The sequence below is a fragment of the Vipera berus genome (assembly GCF_964194415.1).
Source record: "Vipera berus genome assembly, chromosome: 13".
NCBI lineage: Eukaryota > Metazoa > Chordata > Lepidosauria > Squamata > Viperidae > Vipera > Vipera berus.
In genome coordinates this window covers 7683204-7703632 of record NC_138216.1, presented here as the reverse complement: position 1 = coordinate 7703632, position 20429 = coordinate 7683204, and the positions used below count along the sequence as shown (strand labels likewise).

The 20429-nt window shown below is 46.5% G+C and overlaps 2 protein-coding genes across 3 annotated transcripts in view; one reads left to right on the top strand and one right to left on the bottom strand.

The window, feature by feature from the left end:
- The window catches only part of MAPK8IP3 (mitogen-activated protein kinase 8 interacting protein 3), a gene marked incomplete at both ends in the record, with an annotated part of 58694 nt that extends 50558 nt beyond the window's left edge, over positions 1–8136 (top strand). The window contains 9 exons of the mRNA XM_081338191.1: positions 104–184; positions 992–1059; positions 1967–2115; positions 2303–2474; positions 2953–3066; positions 3310–3348; positions 5171–5353; positions 7109–7252; positions 8015–8136. Of these exons, the coding sequence (XP_081194317.1) occupies positions 104–184; positions 992–1059; positions 1967–2115; positions 2303–2474; positions 2953–3066; positions 3310–3348; positions 5171–5353; positions 7109–7252; positions 8015–8136 (1072 nt within the window). The remainder of the gene's footprint in view (positions 1–103; positions 185–991; positions 1060–1966; positions 2116–2302; positions 2475–2952; positions 3067–3309; positions 3349–5170; positions 5354–7108; positions 7253–8014) is intronic.
- Positions 8137–11748: 3612 nt separating this feature from the next.
- NME3 (NME/NM23 nucleoside diphosphate kinase 3) lies at positions 11749–19283 on the bottom strand. 2 transcript variants are annotated; one of them, XM_081337854.1, is made up of 5 exons: positions 19098–19283; positions 16992–17122; positions 14892–14993; positions 13672–13805; positions 11749–12685 (listed from the first exon to the last, which is right to left on the bottom strand). In XM_081337854.1, the coding sequence occupies exons 1-5, from the start codon at positions 19138–19140 to the stop codon at positions 12568–12570; spliced, it is 528 nt and encodes a 175-aa protein (XP_081193980.1). In that variant the 5' UTR covers positions 19141–19283; the 3' UTR covers positions 11749–12567. The 2 variants fall into 2 exon arrangements, with proteins under 2 accessions (XP_081193980.1, XP_081193981.1); XM_081337855.1 differs by having other exon boundaries at positions 13693–13805.
- Positions 19284–20429: the final 1146 nt, after the last annotated feature.

Here is a 20429-nt window from a genome sequence, read left to right as displayed (position 1 = left end):
GGTGTTACTTAAGGAGGCATTAGCCCACTGCTCCACCAAGGCTCTGTAGATGCTTCTACTTGTGACTGCCAGCCTAAACCTATCCATTGTTCCCTCCCGCCAGGTTGTATGTGCACTCAGCAGTGTCCAACTGGAAGAAGTGCCTACATTCTATCAAGTTGAAGGATTCAGTATTAAGTTTGGTGTAAGTAGACAAGATGAATTTGGGTTTTGGTGTTTTTTTGGGGATAAATATGTACGGCACTACAAATGACATTTCTTGTTAAAATAAAATGAAAAGAATCAGAACTTGAAAAGTCTATGACCGACCATGACTTTGAAGAACTAGAGGTGGTAGAAGCTAGTAGACCAGATCAGACCGGACAGAAGAAATATGTAGAGGAAACCAGAATTCCGTACTATATTAGAATATCTTTCACATCTCCAGTTAACAGGATAAAATAGCAGGATTAGAAAGTGACCAGCAGTCAGAGCGGACAATGTTAGAATATATTTTGGCTAGATAATCAAAAATGATCTGGTAAAAGATAGTCTAGCATTTTCAGAATGCAGGCCCATATTTGCATTAAAACACTCTCTCTCTCTCTCTCTCTCTCTCTCTCTCTCTCTCTCTCTCTCTCTCTCTCTCTCTCTCTCTCTCTCTCTCCTCCCTCCCTCCCTCCCTCCCTCCCTCCCTCCCTCTCCCTCTCCCTCTCCCTCTCCCCCTCCCCCCCTCTCTCTCTCCTTTTTCCCCTCTCATCTGTCTATCAAATTTATACACTGCCCACCTCACCTCCAATCTCAAAAAAAAGCTAAATTAAATCCTACATGATTGATATTTGAAACTTTGCTGTTATTTTTTCACTGAAAAGTAAGGTATTTAGGATGCTAAATCCACAACTCGTTTCTATGGTTGTCGTACCGCAGAATTCTCCAATGCACATCGTTCTCTCAGAGATATTGCATGGGACCTCCATGTAACCTCCACATTTATGTTCCTATGTCCATTTAGGCATGTAAAAGGGCGTGTTCTTGTGGCTCTGGCAGATGGGACCCTTGCCATATTCCATCGGGGAGAAGGTAAAAGCCAGTTGCTATAAATGATACCCGGTTGCTGAAAATTGCCGGAAACAGTAATTAATTAGGATCAATTACCTCTGGGAGGCACTTGTAAAAATTATCTTGTCTCACGGCCACTTAACTCTGCAATTGGCAGAATCTGGCAGACAGGAAACATTGCGGTGTGTTCCATAGAAATTTGGGATACCTATGCTCATATTTTAGAGCTTCAGTTATTAACCTTGACCTAGATCGGATTATGCTTCCAGAGTTCAGAGCATGGAATTAGTGGCCTTAAGTTACAAGAAAACAGATTCCAATTCAGTTGTGTTAAACATTTCAAACTCTCTGAGTGGTTCGATTGTAGAACCAATTTTACTTCCTTTGCTGGAGCAGGAGCCGGGGAATCATGTGCTAGAGATGCTTCAATGACGATTCCTAAAGCCAAGGTTGTATCCAGTCACCCAAATGGACTCTTTCAATTCATTGGTTCTGTAACTCTTTTTTTTAAATCCCATTTACTGTATATCCCGCCCTTCTCCGAAGACTCAGGGCGGCTTACAATCTAAGAAGCACAAATCAATGTGCTTAGCAATAGCCTTCATTCTATGTATATGCCTGCTTATTAGGGCTTTCGCCCCCCCCAGCGGCATTATTACAAAGTCAGCTTATTGCCCCCAACAATCTGGGTCCTCATTTTACCTACCTGGGAAGGATGGAAGGCTGAGTCAACCTTGAGCCTGGTGGGACGCGAACCTGCACTAATTGCAGGCAGCTGGTGTTGCTTAAGGAGGCATTAGCCCACTGCTCCACCAAGGCTCTTTTAACAACTCTTAACAAAGAAGTGTTTGATTCCTCAAGAGGATGGCAGTATCAAAAGAGCTCTTCCTCTTTTCTCCCCTCCCAACCTCTTTCCCTTTTCCTCCAGATGGCCAATGGGATCTCAGCAACTACCATCTCATGGATCTAGGCCACACCCATCACTCCATTCGCTGCATGGCTGTGGTATACGACAGAGTGTGGTGCGGCTATAAGAACAAAATTCATGTCATCCAGCCAAAGACGATGCAGATTGAGGTACCAGGAGTATCCGATCAGGATCAATTTTAAGCAAGACAGCTGAGATGGTGGTTAGAAAAGCTATAATTTTAGAATATTGTGGCTTGATGCTTGAGGTTGTGATGTGCTGGTGGACGTACAGGAAACCTAAGAAAGTTAGGTTTGTAACTTGTCATAAAATCTTCCTTCCTTGATGGTTTTCCAGAAGTCCTTTGACGCCCATCCTCGCCGGGAGAGCCAGATCCGGCAGCTGGCCTGGATTGGAGATGGGGTTTGGGTTTCCATTCGTCTGGACTCCACCCTACGGCTCTATCATGCCCACACACATCAACATCTTCAGGACGTGGATATTGAGCCCTATGTCAGCAAAATGTTAGGTAAATTGAAATGGCACTGGAAGCATCCATCCTTTGGAATCCTTTTAATTCTTTTTCCTTGCTGCTCCGTGTACTTAGCGCTGCCTCCCACAACACTGTCCTCCTATGGTCATTGAAGTCCCTAAGGAGCTTGGTTAATCAGCTGTTAAGCCCAAGTAACCAGGAACAAGAGTTGAGTTCAAAGCAGTAAAAGTGTATTCCATGCTACTTATATGCAAGAATCTGACCTACTAATGGTCAAGGCACATTGGCGATAAATAAAAGTCAACGGAATTCACATTGCAGGGCTGGATTTAGGTCTCTTGTGGCTACATAAGGATTCCAAACTAATGATGTCTTTGACCCCGCCCTGCAGCTCAACCTGATGATCTCCTACAGTAGCTGGCTAATTTGCAACAGTTTGTTGGTAGATCTTCCTTGAACTTTTTGGGGTTGCTTGCACCATACCAACCGATGTTCATGTTGCTCTTCTATTCAGGGACTGGAAAACTAGGTTTCTCCTTTGTGCGGATCACAGCTTTACTCATCGCTGGCAATCGCCTGTGGGTTGGCACGGGCAATGGAGTGGTCATTTCTATCCCTTTGACCGAGAGTAAGTGGCTGGCGCTTTCGTGTTTTCAATTATTTCCCCTGTTGTATAAAGAAATGGCAGAATTTTCTCTAATGCATTTCATTCTCTCTGTGGGGAAAAAATAATAAATAAATGACTCGCATTAAAATGATAGGTGTTTCTGCCAAGATTCTCCTTTAGCTTTAGATTCTCCCAATAACCACTTTTTTCTTCTTTTCCCCAATCTGTTCTTTTTCTCTCTTGTCGCTTTCACCGCGGCCTTAGCTGTCGTCCTTCACCGAGGTCAACTTCTTGGGCTCAGGGGTAAGTGCTAAACCAACAAAGGATTTCTAGGCTGGGATGTTAAAGCTTTCCGCTCGTTTTTCTGTCGGTTGATTCGTCTGCTCACTTGTCTTCTTTGGAACATTTTTTTTTAATCCCATTTATATCCCGCCCTTCTCCGAAGACTCAGGGCGGCTTAAAATCTAAAGCACAAATCAATGTGCTTAGCAATAGCCTTCATTCTATGTATATGCCTGCTTATTAGGGCTTTCGCCCCCACCCACCCCAAGCGGCATTATTACAAAGTCAGCTTAATTGCCCCCAACAATCTGGGTCCTCATTTTACCTACCTCGGAAGGATGGAAGGCTGAGTCAACCTTGAGCCTGGTGGGACTCGAACCTGCACTAATTGCAGGCAGCTGGTGTTACTTAAGGAGGCATTAGCCCACTGCTCCACCAAGGCTCTTTATTTATTTATTCATCTCCACCTCCTTTCGCTCAAAAATTGCAGGGAAATGGAACAGCACTGGGGTGAATCAGGTCAATGGTTGGGGATGATTATAGCCCACCTTGCCTGAAAGTGTGAGATTAGGAGATTGTCCATAATATTTGGTAATTTCCCTTTCATTGTCTTTGAGCAATTGTTACAGGCAGTCCTCACTTAATGGCCTGTTGCCTGGTTGACAGGCTGCCCCCAAAAGGTACTTACCACCACCTGATCTCAAAGTTCAGGTGGCTGCACACACACACCCTCAAGGTCATTAAGCCAATCCAACTTTCCTTGGGGGAAAGTGGGAAAGTCACAAATGGGGATTGTCAAGTTTCCCGCGTATGGGCTTTTCAAGTGACTCCGAGGCATGGTTTACCTTAAAAGTCCTTTATTGAGCCTAATACACCGGCAAATGCTTGCTCGAAGGAAGCTGGAATCTGAAATCTCCCCCCCCCTTGCACGATATATTAAAACACAATTCTCCACCTTTCTAATTTGGTCATTAATCATATTCTCCAATTAAATTTAAAGAATCAGTTTCTTTTCTGTTAGACGACCCAGTCAAGTTCTTATCTTCTTTAATTTCAGATGGCCTTGAGGAACAATCCTCCTCTTCCCCCCTCCCAACCTTAAACTCAATCTCTTAAAGCAATACACAAGTTTAACATATGAAATGGCTGCTTCTTCATCTGTCGTCAAGCAATAACATTCGATGTTAGCAGCGTTGACAGGGATCACATGACTCTGGGGATGCTGCAACTGTTCTAAATACATGCCGGTTGCTAAACGCTCAAATTTTGATCCTGTGGCTGCGGGGATGCTGTGACAGTCCTAAGTGCAAAGACTGATCATAAGTCACTTTTTTCCCCCCAATGCTATTGTAAGTTTGGTCACTAAATGAATGGCTGTGTGTGGAGGACCATCTGTATTGCTTGTCCTTGAGTCAATTGGGCTTCCTCACAGATGTCAACCTAGAAAAGAATGCAGTTGTCCTGAATGTGATGCAGCCCCTCCTAAATAAGCCCCATCTCTTTGAGGGTCCCAGTCTTCAGCTTTCTCCTGGCGTTAAACCAGGAGTGTCCAGCCTTGGAAACTTTCGGACTTGTGGACTTCCAAGTCCCAGAATTCCCCAGCCAGCCATGCTGGAATTCTGGGAGCTGAAGTCCACAGATCTTAAAAGTTGCCCAGATTGGACCTCTCTCCATTAATCCCTTTGGAGCTTCCGAGAAAGAGAGAATTTGCAAAACTACCTTTCCCAGATGCCCTGTGAAACGAAGCTACGAATAAATCAGTTTTACGCCTGCAACGGGGAGATAACCATCCATCTTCTTCCACCTCGCCTGTTGATTTCTGTTTCTCTTCCCTTGGCCTCAGCTAACAAGACCTCGCCAACATCTGGAGAAGGGAACCGCCCTGGAGGTGTCATCCATGTCTACGGCGGAGATGAAAGCAACGACAAGTCCACCAGTAGCTTCATCCCATATTGTTCTATGGCGCAAGCCCAGCTCTGTTTCCATGGACACCGTGATGCAGTCAAGTTCTTTGTCTCCGTACCTGGTAGAGTAGCTCTTGGCCTTTATATGGATAACTGCAACACCAACTTTCCCCAAGCAATTTGTGTTCCATGTGTACAGGTCCCAAAATTATGAGTAGCTTTCTGGAAAGACTGCACTGATACATAGAACCCTGGTAATCTGTGAACTTGATCATACTTTTAAGTGTCCTGCAAAAAAAAGGGCGACAGATAACTACATTTGTCCTTAGCCAAAACGCTGAAAAACAAATAGTTTTTATTTATCTTTTTTATACTTATTAATGTTTTAGATGTACCACCTGTGTAACAACTGTATTGACACAGTAATAGAGAAGGGAATGTTATAGTGTGTGGTTTATTTTGCTAGCTATTAGTATATTATTACGTTTATTTGCCCTCGCTCTTTTTGTTTGTTCTGGCCTTCTACATTTTTTCTGACCACCGACTGAATAAATATTGATGGATTGCAAAAAAAGAAAAGGAACAAAGCAACTGTTAATACTGTATTTACTTCTACTGTATGTTTGAATCCCTGTATCTGTGACCCCGGGGTCTTTTTGATTAGTCATAATGTTCCTATTAGGGACACGGTGGCTCAGTGGGTTAGGATGCTGAGCTTGTCGATCAGAAGGTCGGCAGTTTGGCGGGTCGAATCCCGAGTGCCGCGTAGCAGAGTGAGCGCCTGTTACTCGTCCCAGCTTCTGCCAACCTAGCAGTTCGAAAGCATGTGAAAAATGCAAGTAGAAAAATAGGGACCACTACGGTGGGAAGGTAACAGCGTTCCGTGCGCCTTTGGCGTCTAGTCATGCCGGCCACATGACCACGGAGACGTCCTCGGACAAGCGCTGGCTCTTCGGCTTTGAAACGGAGATGAGCACCGGCCCCTAGAGTCGGAAACGACTAGCACACCTGTGCGGGGGAACCTTTACCTTTACCTTAATGTTCCTATTATGGTGTGAGTCTTGCAGTCGCACGTCAGAGAACAGCGGGGAAGACACAGGCTTGTGATTAGATGGCACGATAGAGATCTCCACAAAACTGCTACACTGTAGAAGCATTTCAGATTCCCGTGGCTTCAACACCTTCTATTATTTCATCTATGTTAGTGAGAATTAGATCCAAAATGGCTAATCCCCTAGTTCCCTTCTCTACCCTTTGGGTGATAAAAGTTGTCTGCTAGGTTTGTCAGGAATCTGTTTGATCTTTCACTTGGTGCAGAGCTTGTCTCCCAGTTGATGTCAGGGTAGTTAAAGTTCTCCCATTACTATTGTGATGTGCTTCCTACATACCTTGGTTAGCTGACTAGCAAAAAGTTCATCTATTTCCTCTGTTTGGTTGGGTGGCCTATAGTATACACCTATGGCAATGTCATTTTTTATTATGCAGCCAAGGCGTGGCTTTTCTCATGCCTTCTCCTTTGCCTTTGAAGCCGCCCCATTGCATTCCTCTGTCCTACTCACTTCTCTTGCCTGAGCATTCGTGCATCTGGGATTTGCCCCAACTGTGCTTCGTCACTGTCCAGCTCAGACTCCCAGCACAGCTGTGTCTCAGCCGGAGATCGAATAGAGGGGCCAAGCTCCTCATCAGACTGTACGTCTTGCAGCTCCTCAGAGCCTCCCTCTGACTCTGATGTCACGCCAGGCCCCTCCTCCTCCTTCTCTGAGTCCTCAGACTCAGCTGCTGGATCCACGGGCTGGCGAGGAATCGCAACAGCCTTATCCTCTTCTCGAAAGGTTGGGGCAGAGCGGCTACTAACTCACTCTACTACGTCCTTCTAGGAAATGTCCTGGCCACTTTGAATGGGAGCGTTCTGGATAGTCCTTCAGAGAACCCCAGCACAGATGCCGTCGAGGAGGAAGGGCAGAAGCTGAAAAATGTCCTGGTGCTAAGCGGTGGTGAAGGATACATTGACTTCCGGATTGGTGAGTTTCGCAGGGCACTTTTGCTGCAGCAGTGGATAAGGACCCAGTGATTATGGGATGGGGAAAGAAGGAAACACACAGATGATTTGCTGATGAGGGCGGAACTGAACTTTCCGTTTTCTCTTTCTTTGTGGCGACCCTTCTTACACACTCACTGGAATTGAAACAGCCTGTTAATCTTCAGAGGTCTCAAATACTCGTTTGTCCACAAGGCTATCGTTGCTGTACAGGTAGTTCTCGACGTATGACCACAGCTGAGCCCCAGATCTCTGTTGTTAAGTGAAAGGTTTGTTCAGAGAGTTTTACCCCGTTGTATGACTGCTCTTGCCACAGTTGTCAAGTGAATTGCTGAAGTTGTTAGGCAGACTTTAGTTAAGTGAATCTGGCGTGCCCATGGCCTTTGCTTGTCAGAAGGTCACAAAAGGGGATCGCGTGACCCCCCCCCGGGACACTGCAACCGTCATAGATACATGCCAGTTGCCAAGCATCTGAATTTTGATCCCATGACCACGGAGATGCTGCAGTGGCCGTGTGAAAAACTCTCCCAAAGTCACTTTTTTTCAATCCCGGTGTAACTTTGAATGGTCACTAAACGAACTATTGTAAGTTGAGGACTACCTGTACTGTCCAAAACATGAATTCCTTGAGGGTTAAAAAGCTCAATGTCTCAACGGGGTTGCACTTGATCATCTGTTTGGTGGGTTTTGGCTGAGAACGGAACTCCTCCATGCTCTGTTCTTTGGTTCTTCTTCCCTTTGACAGGCGACGGAGAAGACGACGAGAGCGAAGACAACACGGGCGATGCTGCCCAGGTGAAGCCTATTCTCTCCAAGGCCGAACGAAGCCACATCATTGTCTGGCAGGTGTCCTATATCCCTGAATGAGCCTCTCTTCCTCGCCCTGCCAGTATAATTTTCTCCCTTCTGCCGACACCCACTCCCTGAATGCCAAGATGTACATACAGAACTTTTGCATAATTCCTACCGCTGGCCAGTCCGACCCCAGGTAACGATGACTCTTCCTGTGCCATAAAGTGGCTCCCTCCCTCTCCTGGTTTACAGTGATTGTCTTGAACTGACGGACTTTCTAGACTGGCTGGGTTTACCGTTGGCTTTCCAGCGGAAGGGAATCTTTGAAGTGCAACTTCTGTTGCATCAGAAGTCAAGGCACAAAGGAAGATTCCCCCTTGGCTCAGAAGGACTGGACAACTCTTCCAAGGCAGCCCCGCCCCCCACCTCCTTCTCTTCCTTCCTTCCTACCTACCTACCTGCATGGAGAAAAGTACCTGTGAACTGCTTAACTGGCTTATTCCCTTTGCCACCTGTGTCGACAGTTGGGTTGGTCTCCAAGCCAGCATGAGCGAGATGTTTTTGAGAGCAAGCAAAACATCCCTGTCCTTTTTCTCCTTCACAATTATTCTGTGAGGTCCAGGCACGAGACAGAATTTGGGAGCGATCTGAGCTTGGCTAAAGTATCTTAAAATCTTTTACCAGGAAGGTTTGCAGGTATGTTTGGGGATTATAGCCACAGGTCAGCAGTTGGCACTGTATCTAGAATATGGGCTCTGGGCACAGGATGAGTTCCCATCCCTAAATTTATTTCAATTGGGCACTGGTGGGTCGGTTCACTGCGGTCTAGGCACCAGCCTGGAAGCTCTTTGAAGGAGCTGAAGGATACAGATGCAGCAAAGATAAGGGAGGCAATCTGAAAGTGGAATTGTCTTCTTGCGATTCTGTATCTGCCTTATAGCAAATGACCTTCTAAAGGATGGGAAGGCAAATGTACACGTTTAGGATCTTGCCTTCAGCAAGCCAGAAAAATCTGAACTTCTTCACCCTTGAAATATTGTAGTATTCCAGAGCTGGGTTGGATGGATATTTTGGAGGGTGAAACTGACCTTAGATGTATCTGTGGGTGCTCGGCTGGGAGCTGCAGGGAGGTAAGTTACAAAATGCGTCTTTCGGGCTATCTTATGTCAGAAAGAGAAAAATCAGGTTAGAAACTGGGAGAAATCAAGCAAACCTGGAAGACAAATGGATCAGAGAATGTAGGAATGGAACCTACGGAGAGATAGGCAGTTGTCCGGAAGAAGAAAGTAGGGAAAAGGGAGAAGTGAAGGACAGCTGGAAGTTCAGAAGGCCTTCCTTCTTAAGATAGGACTGGTAGAAGTAACAAGAGAAATCTGAGGCAGATGGCGACAGCGTTGAGTATAGCCATGTCCCAAAAAAGCTGATGAGGAGATGAACTTTTCTCTTCTTTACAGTGTTTGGAGGTGGTCCAAAGGATGATGAACTTGATCAGATTCCCATCTTGACAGCAGGGCCACCTCAGATGTTAAGAATGTCCTCTTTCTAGCCTTTCCCAACTGGGTGCCCTCCAGCTGGGTCTATAAAAGCAATTACTCATTGAATTAAGGCCAGCCTCCAGGGTCTTCATCAACATGTCCATGTGGCCTTCTTCTTCCCTTTCTTTCAACCGTCCAGTCTAGCCTACAACCCTGCGGTTTTGTTGGTGGCCTCCCATGCCGGTCTGGCCTGCTTGGCTTTTTGGAGATCAGCCATGGTTCGCCAGGTGCTATCACCTATCTAGACATATCAGGACTACCTTTCCCCAAAGCTCTTAAATCTACCTGGCCAAAAGGGAATTCAGAAAGTTGTACTTTTAACGGGAAGGGCAGCAAATTGAGGAAGGCTGATATAAGCACGACAACCCATCAAGCCAACAACAACAACAAAACAACGGCTCTACGGTAAGAATGAAAGGTTGATTGAAGCCGCAATGCTATTCAGGTCTCAGAAAGTAGATCGCTCTTAGTTTGATGGGATTTGCTTCTGGGTAAACTTACAGAGCGCTGCATTTTCCCAAGGGGAGAATGAACCAACGAACAAGCAAGCTTATATAAAGAGAGAGAGAGTGCACTTGGGATGGGTACCCAGTGTTTCTGGACTACTTTTAAGAAACTTGGGACTTCAAATGAGGGAGAATTCTGAGAGTCGAAGCCGACACGTCTTAAAGCAGCCGAGGTCTTCTTCTGAGAAAAAAAAAACCTAGCAAAGGCCGGGAGAGCGTATCCTGTCCTTACATAACCTTTGAAAACGCCTTTGTTTCTGTCTTTGTTTTGAGAAGTTTGATGAAGCCTCCAGCCTCTTCTCCTTTTTTCTGGCACTGAACTCATTCTCACCTTGCTTGTCTGCTGCATCTGCTCCCAAGCCTTTGGCAGTTGGAAGCCTATTGAAACAGAAGCACACGTGTGTGACGGCACGGAGAGGAGGCGACAGTGAAGGAAAAGGCACCCAAAGAACGTGCTCCCTTTTTTAGGGGTTATCGGCCAGCTTGGCGAAAACGCTGACTTGGTGGGCCTCACAGATGGACCTGTCCTGCTGCAATTCCACTGTGATGTATGTAAAGTTAACTTGTACGTTATATAAAAGGGTTTGTTTGTTTGTTTTTTTAAAAAAAAGTCTTTGAGGCTGTAAACTCTGCTGTTTCGTTTGAAGATGTGTAAAGAGACGGCTGTATGGAAACGAACCTCTCCCGTGCTTTCGCCCTGGTGTGCTACCAAACAAACTGAAAATCATATCTGTTCTGTATGTAATAAAAATAAAATGTATTATCGTCACGGGTCTGAGAGCATTGCTGACCCCCCCCCCCAAGAAAGATGGAAGCATCCCGCTTGCAACCGCCCAGGAGAGAGGCCTCGGCTTCTTATTGGAATACACACCAGTGGGGACAAAAAAGAACAAAGTGTGTGTTCAGAGTTCTGACTGACTGGTGCATATTGTGCAGGGCCTGGTGTTCTCTGAGCTGGCTGGTTTTCTTGCAGACGTTTCGTGACCCAACTAGGTAACATCATCAGTGTTAGAAGGGAGTGGGGTTTTGCTCTCTTTGTACTGGACTAGTGGCTTGCTCTGTCAGTGTTCGTACGAGCGTTGTTCTTTCCTTGGTAGCTCCTTGGCTAGGCTGTTGTTTACTGTTTGTCTGAACCGGTAGCCTCTTCATTGCAGTATGATTGTTTGCTGCTTGATGTCTGGTTTGGCATTCACCCTTGTGTTAATTTCAGTCTATCTGGGTGTCGATTGCTGGCAAGGAGGTGTTTTGGTGAAGTAGATAAACTAATCAAAGTAAACAGCCTAATCAAGGAGCTACCAAGGAGGAAACAACACGCTCACCGACAGGGCAAGACACTTGTGTATAAATCGAGAGCAAATCCCACTCCCTTCTAGCACTGATGATGTGACCTAGCAGGGTGATGAAGTGTCTGCAAGTCAACAACAAAGCTCAAGAGAACACCACAATTCAACGCTGAGCTACAAATACTCTCTCTTCTATTGGCTACACACTGTGCAAACTGCCACGATATTTGCTTGCTGAGTCCTTATTTTGCAATCCCTCCAGGGGGCGATCCTATTCTTGCCTTGCCTTCTCCAGACTCCACAATCTCTAGTTATACAACCTCTCTGAAAGCAGAAGGAATGAAAACGGCTGTCTTTCCCACATTTATTTTACAAAGCAAAATGCATTGTTGAAAAGCAATAGGCTTGTGCAGATAAAACAACTATCCTTGGAAAGTATTTGCGAACAGAGCATCGTGTCTTGTTCCAGCATTTCAGTTGGCATAGAAACTTATAGATCTTGCAGGTCTCTCTCAATCAGGCATTCATTGGTTCCCTGTTCTATACATCTTTTGCCATCCCAGGGGCTGAGCATAGCATTAGATATGAATTAAAGCACTTGTGCATCTTGAAAGTATTAAAAACTCCCTTTAGACAGGTGGAAAAATCAAGCTAGGGGGCCAGAAATTCTGCCTTTTCAGCCATTATTCTTTCTTGCCCCTTAAAAGTGAATGAGATTTGCCTTAGCATTTAAACTGGAAAATAAATACACCCCCCCCTCCCCCAAACAAAACCATGTGGCTTTATTTCCTCTGCATCCTGCTAATGGGGAACAAGTAAACTGCTCTGCTTTCTTTTATCTTGGCGTGAATTTGGGGAGAATTAAATGACTAGCTTAAAGAAACATTCCCCAACTTTGACCAGGCAGCAACGAAACAACCAAAGAAGAGATTGGAGTGAAGAGCTTAATGGAGCCCTGTAAGAGGGACGTTTGAAGAAGAATATCTGATTGGAAGACCTCTTGTGTATTTGTGCTTTTGTAGCTCACAGATATTATTCTAATATTAGACTCGACAGATTTTTCTCAACCGGTGCTCTATTCGACAGGAGTCAGTGTGCAATACATTCGAGAAGATTCCCAGCTGGGGAAATCCGGACCACAAGAGGGAGCAACCCCTGAGATGTTTCTTTGTTTGAAAATGGTTATTCATAAATCCAGTGCTCTCTGCTGTCTTTCCAACAGGTCAGCTCCTCAGAACGAAACCAGAGTGCAATTTCTCGCTGAGCGCTCTCGACCGAGTCACTGCCATGAACGACGTTCCTACAGAGAAGGAAGCGGTAGTGCGTAAGGAGAAGTTGAATCTATTCGGAGAAAAAACATACTGCGTGAAAGACAAGGCTCACCTCCCTCTATGTGACGCAGAAAAGTTCCTTTTTAATTCTACCTCCCATCATTTACAAGAGACGGAGAAAAGTAGGAAGAAAAGAGCTACTTGATAATCACGGGGTAGAGCAAGGGGTCTTCAAGCGTGGCCCTTTTAGGACTTGTGGACTTCAACTCCCAGAATTCTGGCTGAGGAATTCTGGGAGTTGAAGTCCACAAGTCCTAAAAGGGCCACGTTTGAAGACCCCTGTTGTAGAGACTACTCAAAAGGCACCAGGAGAGCTTTGCTTACACACTGGTTTTACAGTTGTAGCTATTTTTACGTCTCTGAATGATATTCATGCTATATTTGATAAACTTATGCAGGCTCTGGTGGTGACAGTTGGGGTCTTAAAACAACTAATAACGTAGGGTTTGTTAATAAAAATAAAGCCAAGGGTATAGCTAGAGTGCTTTTAAAAAGAGTGGTTTTTATCCCTTTAGATAGCTTACTTGCTAGGGAACGGAAGAGAGGCCTGTCAATACAAGGAAACTACAGGTAGTCCTTGATTTACAAGAGCTCACTTAGTGACCACTCAAAGTTACATCACTGAAAAAAGTGACATGGCTTCTTCATACTTATGACCAATCCCATCCCCAGGGTCACGTGATCAAAGTTCAGCCACTCAACTGACTCATATTTATGACGGTCGCAGTTTCACAGGGTCATGTGATCCCCTTTTGCGACCTTCTGACAAGCAAAGTCAATGGGGGAAGCCAGATGCACTTAGCAGCCGCGTGACTAACTTCACAACTGCAGTGATTCCCTTAACAACTGTGGCAAGCAAGGTCATAAAACAGGGCACAAGTCACTCAACGAATGTCTCAAAACCCGGCAACAGAAACGTTTGGGCTCCGCTCCGGTCGTAAGTCAAGGACTCTACCCCTTAATGACTTCAACCCACTTGTCCACTTCAATGCAGAAATCTCCTCGGATGGTTCCTGGTTTGGAATCGGCTGGGTTGGTTTCTCCAATCATCATCCGTGCAGTTTTCACCACCTCCTGTCCTTGCCAGACCTACAGAAAGCGAACAAAGAACAGTGAAAAGTAGCGACTTTGATGCATCTCTCTTTTCAGCTGCCTGAAACCTCTTGCAGGAATAATGTAAATTTGGTAAACGGTCCTGCTTTATATATATATATATATAGAGAGAGAGAGAGAGAGAAGGCACACAGGTAAGTCCTGCCTCAACTGGCAGGTACGACTAAGGCACCTCGTCAAAAGGTGCCTGCAAGAGATTCAAGGTGCTGGTGATGACCTATAAAGCCCTACATGGCTTGGGTCCGGGATATCTGAGGGAACACCTGCTGCCGGCATCAAGCTCCCTTCGTCCAGTGCGCTCCCACAGGGAGGGTCTTCTCAGGGTGCCACCGGTAAGAGATTGCCGGCGGGTGACACCCAGGGATAGGGCCTTCTCAGTGGGGGCGCCTGCCCTTTGGAACCAGCTGCCAGTGGAGCTGAGGACTGCCCCCGACCTCCGTTCATTCCGCCGGGACCTGAAGACCTGGCTCTTCGAGCTCTCTGGCCCAGGCTGAGGATTAATCTTAATTTTAACTGGGGTTTTATTTATGCAGGGACAAATATAATTTTTTAAAATTTGTTTTTAACTTTTGTATCTTGGTTTTTTAATCACCCTGTAAACCGCCCTGAGTCCTTCGGGAAAGGGCGGTATATAAATGTAATAAAATAAATAAATAAATAAATAAATAAATAAATAAAAAGCAGTGAGGCCGAGAAAAAGTTAGCGCCCAATAAAGACACAGCACAGCCTCCAGAAAGTGTGCACCAAGTATTTAAGTCATGAAAAACGCCAATATTGTTTTTTTTTTAATCTGAGCTGCTTTGAGGCTGCCCTAGAAACCTCAGAAGACGGATCGAAATATTCCAGGAGAGAATATTTGGGGCCTCTCTAAATAGAGGAGGAAAAATTCTTGCCACTCCAAAGTCGCTCTTGGCCAAGGTTGCTTGCCTTAACAAACATCTCGGGCCGAGTCTGGAAAACTACCCAAACCCTCGGACTTCTGTTGTTCCGCAGCGAGGAGCATCTGACCGCAGGAAACTTAAATGATTTGATATTTAGCATCTCATATCACTCTTCCTCACCATGGCCACAATAGGTCCCGAGCTCATGAATTTCACCAAGCGGCTGAAGAAAGGACGCTCGCGCAGAGAGACGTAATGTTCTTTCAGCAACTCTTCCGAAGCCTGAACAAAAGATACGTCAGAGGCGACCAACATGTTACAGACTTTTTGCAAAAACACTGGAGACTTAAGCTCCCACCTGCAAGATTGGGAAGGAATTAGAATCCTGAGTGTGTTCCTCACCAAACTCATCTTCAACGTGTCCTTGAAAGTTCAAAAGAAGAGACTTTTTTTAAAAAAAAATAAAGGTCATCTGTTCTACAGGGTGCATCAGAAACTATTAATACGATGATACAAGATAAGGGATAAAAAGATCTCGGCCAGATTAGATCTCTACGTTTGATACCTATCTGGCATTTTGTCTGAATCCTGTAAGGATGAAATGTTGAATTAGCAGCAGATATAGAATGATAAAAATGTTATTGGCCACAAGTATCACCACACCTATAGGGACTTGGTGGCTCAGTGGGTTAGGACGCTGAGCTTGTCGATCAGAAGGTCGGCAGTTTGGCGGGTCGAATCCCGAGTGCCGCGTAGCAGAGTGAGCGCCTGTTAACTCGTCCCAGCTTCTGCCAACCTAGCAGTTCGAAAGCACGTAAAAATGCAAGTAGAAAAATAGGGACCACTACGGTGGGAAGGTAACAGCGTTCCGTGCGCCTTTGGCATCTAGTCATGCCAGCCACATGACCACGGAGACGTCCTCGGACAAGCGCTGGCTCTTCGGCTTTGAAACGGAGATGAGCACCGGCCCCTAGAGTCGGAAACGACTAGCACGCATGTGCGCAGGAACCTTTACCTTTATCACCAAACCAGAAGAAGACTAAAATAATTATAATTAGTTTTGGTTTGATCAGTTTTCTCAAGCTCAGCAACTTTAAACTTCAACTCCAGAATTCACCGAGTCAGCAGGTCAATTCGGGGAATTCTGGGAATTAAAATTCATTCATCTTATGAAAGGTGCTGAGGTTGAGAAGCACTGGGTTAAATGGACAGAATCCATGACCTGCAAAATGGCAGATGGTATGAAAAAAAAGGATAATTAAATAGAACTTGGATTGGACATACCGTGCCACTCAAGGCTGCTGTTGGCTCTGATTCTGCTGGCTTTCCAGAAAGTCCTTGAGATTGGCTATTTTCCCAGGCATGGAAGCCAGGAAAATAGTTGAGGTCATATTCATTGCGAGATCACCTGCTGCCACTGTCAACCTCCCATCGCTGGGTTTGCTCCCAAAGAGTCGGCCTCCTCAGGGTTCCGTCGACCAGGCAATGCCGGCTGGCGACCCCCAGGGGGAGAGCCTTCTCTGCAGGCGTGCCGACCCTCTGGAATGAGTTGCCTCCGGAGCTGCGGATGGCCCCTGACCTTCGGTCCTTCCGCCGTGACCTGAAGACCTGGTTGTTTCAACAAGCGGGCCTGGACTGACTACGGTTTTTAATTAGGCTTTTTACTGGGTTAAATTGTCTCGTAATTTTGCATTTATTGTTTAATTCTCTTTTAAATTTTTTACTCTATGTTTTTTAATTTTTATTGTTGTGAGCCGCCCTGAGTCCTCAGGGAGAAGGGGGGCATATAAATTTAATCAAATCAAATCAAATCATTGGCTTCACGGTTTCCTTGATGACCATTTTAGGTTTTTGATCTCAATTATTGTTTTGCCTTAATTTTTTGCAGGATCGATTCTGGGTCAGTCACCGGGACCAAAGGTTTAGCCTTCTGAGCTTTTGGGCTTGTGCTGGAGCCCATCCTTGGAGAATCTCTCTCTAGCACAAGAGTGTGGTAGAGAGAAGCGAGTGTCCCAGATTGGATCCTGCAACATTATCCTGGGACATGTATATTCGCCTTCATTTTGTCTTAATTTCCGTTAACCCACCAGAGTTACATTTAAAGCAGATGGGTATTATTTAGATTTGCAAACTTCAATAAATAGTAAAAGGCTTCGTTCACAGTTGGACACCTCTTAATTTAAAACAGACCAGGTCGCTCACAATGGGAAAGATCTCAGCTGCGGTCCTTGAGCACTAGAGAAGCTGCTTGGGGGGGGGGTCTCTGCTGGCTGTTCTCACCTGCATGAGCTTCATGGCCACCAGCTTGAAGCCTTTCTTCTCGAAACGCCGGATGATCTCGCCAACCAGATGCCGCTGCACCCCATCTGGCTTGATGGCAAGGAAAGTGCGTTCGTTCGCCCCCGTAAAAGCTGGAAACGAGAACCAGGCGTTACGGACAAGCAAGGCATGAAGACTTCCAAGGACGGAGAACCATCTAAGGCCCATCTTTGGTCTGGTAATCACGGATACCAAGTCACTCTCCTTGCAAGGGGTCCTCAATTTAAGACAGAAGCAGAATTTCCACTGCTAAGCAAGCCGCTTCTTAAGTGGTTGCCACGGTTACTGTGAATCACTGCAGCTGTTAACTGAATTTTGTCGTCATTGAGACCAGCTTCCCCCATTGACTTGGGTTGTCAAAACCCAACTGGAAAGGTAGCAAACGCCAATCGACGTGACCCCAGGATGCCGGAACTGCTGCCCGTCGCCAAGCACCTGAATTCGGATCACGCGACTGGGGATGCGGTGATGGTTGTGAGTGTGAGGATTAGTCGCAAGTCACCTTTTTTTTTCTTTCTTCTGTGATGTTTTTCCCCCCAAGGCCATTTATGATCTTCCCAGCCGGCTTCTGACAAGCGAAGCCCATGGGGAAGCCGGGGAGGGGGGGAACAAGTTGCAGTCACATATTTCACTTAACAACTGCACCGCTTGACAACAAACGTTCCAGTCTCTTTTGTGGTTGTAACTCGAGGAGTGCTTGTAATAGCTTGTGGGTTGACAGCATCTTCAAGCCACGATAGCTCTGGGGGGGGGGGGAAGGGTGAAGAGCTGCTTGTTCACAGCAAGAATATAAAGATGTTTTTTTTAAAGAATTGCTGCAGCCTCCTCGCCCTCCACGCTCCTTCCTGCCCAGCCCAGCCAGGTTAGCAATGGAGAAAAGGCCAATATCCTCTCGTCTGAAAGGGATCTTATCTCCTCGCCCTTTTAATGCCAGACTAGCCTGGAGAGGGATCAGCCACGTTTGCAAAGGCTTCCAATCCCCTTCGTCTTTTCTGGACTCGTCTCGGAATGAGGGTTGGGGTCGTTTTGCACGTGGGGAGAGGAAGACACCCCCCCATCACACACACACACACACACACACACCCATCCGAATCTAGAAAGGACTAAGGCAGGGGGGATGGGTTGGGATTTTATTGTGGTTCTTATATTATTATTTATTGCAGGGGTCTTCAAACTCGGCCCTTTTATGACTCATGGACTTCAACTCCCAGAATTCCTCAGCCAGACATGCTAGCTGAGGAATTCTGGGAGTTGAAGTCCATGAGTCATAAAAGGGCCGAGTTTGAAGACCCCTGATTTATTGTTTTAGCTTGGGCCTTGTATTTAATTCTTTTTTAACTTTTGTATCCTGTATTTTAAGGGACGCGGTGGCTCAGTGGGTTAGGACGCTGAGCTTGTCGATCGGAAGGTCGGCAGTTTGGCGGGTCGAATCCCGAGTGCCGTGTAACAGAGTGAGCGCCTGTTACTCATCCCAGCTTCTGCCAACCTAGCAGTTCGAAAGCACGTAAAAATGCAAGTAGAAAAATAGGGACCACTACGGTGGGAAGGTAACAGCGTTCCGTGCACCTTTGGCGTCCAGTCATGCCGGCCACATGACCATGGAGACGTCCTCGGACAAGCACCGGCTCTTCGGCTTTGAAACGGAGATGAGCACCGGCCCCTAGAGTCGGAAACGACTAGCATGCATGTGCGGGGGAACCTTTACCTTTATCCTGTATTTTATATGTGCCCTGTTCACCGCCCTGAGTCCTTCGGGAGAAGGGCGGTATACAAATAAAATTAACATTAACATTAACATTAACATTTTATGACTCATGGACTTCAACTCCCAGAATTCCTGAGCCAGCCAAGCTGGCTCAGGAATTCTGGGAGTTGAAGTCCATGAGTCATAAAAGAGCCGAGGTTGCCTACCCCTGGCACTAAGGGGTGGGTGTCAAGGAAGACTCGGCACGCAGCTTTGGGAGAGCCGAGGCCGAGCAGCAGCAGAACAAACCATCATTCGCAGTTACTGAGGCAACGCCCTGGCGCCTTGCAGAGATGCTGCAGCGCAGCCCCCTCCCCGCTCACCTGTTTGGAAGAGGCTGGCAAAGAAGGCCAGCAAGAAAATCATGATGGGTACCAGCCGCAACTAGCAGCGGCAGCAGCACCGGCGGCGGGGACGCGCAGGAACCCAGAAGGGAAGAGCAGCCCGGCCGGCGTCTGGGTCTCTGCGAGCGCGCGTGCACGCGCCTTCGGCAGGGGCGGAGCTCTGCCCCGGGGACTCGGCTTTGGGGCGCGCGCGGCTGCCGCAGTTCGAAACCCGCGGGAGATCTTGCCCGCTCGGAATGGGGAGTCTTTAAAGCCCGGGGGGCCAACTTCGGCAGCTTCAATGCCCAGATCCCCCAGATCTTCAAGTGGCCAAGTTGGATATCCCGGCTTTAAACGGGGATATCTTTCCTTCCTTCCTTTTCTCCTCTTCCTTCCTTCCTTCCTTCCTTCCTTCCTTCCTTCCTTCCTTCCTTCCTTCCTTCCTTCCTTCCTTCTTCCCTCCCTCCCTCCCCTCCTTCCCTTCCTCCCACCCATTTTCATCCTTCCTTCCTTCCTTCCTTCCTTCCTTCCTTCCTTCCTTCCTTCCTTCCCTTTTCTCCTCTTCCTTCCTTTCATCCTTCCTTTTCTCCTGTTCCTTCCTTCCTTCTTCCCTCCCTCCCTCCCCTCCTTCCCTTCCTCCCTTCCCTCTCACCCATTCTCCTCTTCCTTCCTTCCTTCCTTTTCCTTCCTTCCTTCCTTCCTTCCTTCCTTCCTTCCTTCCTTCCTTCCTTCCTTCCTTCCTTCCTTCCTTCCTTCCTTCTTTCTTTCTTTCTTTCTTTCTTTCTTTCTTTCTTTCTTTCTTTCTTTCTTTCTTTCTTTCTTTCTTTCTTTCTTTCTTTCTTTCTTTCTTCCCTCCCCTCCTTCCCTCCCTCCCTTCCCTTTCACCCATTCTCATCTTTCTTCCTTCCTTCCTTCCTTCCTTCCTTCCTTCCTTCCTTCCTTCCTTCCTTCCTTCCTTCCTTCCTTCCTTCCTTCGAAAAATGGCAACATTGGATCCTGGATGCGGAGTGTGTGTGGGGGGGTGTGTGTGTGTGTGTGCTCCTGGCCATCCAAAACCATCTCTTTTGCTGTCTTAATCGTGGTACAGGTCTTCACCATCCCTTCTGGCTTCTTGTGTTGTACATTTTTTAAAACTCCATTCTGACGCTCCATACTTGGTAAAGCCCTCTAGGAGGGAGTTTCTCAACCTTAGCTACTTAGCTAAGAAGTCTGGCTGGGGAGTTGAAGTCCAGACTTCTTAAAATTATGAAGAAACGCTGCAGAATATCACTGGCGTCCGGAGAGGCTAGAGTCGCTAGACTAGTAGATCAAACAATTGCAATAAAGCCTGAA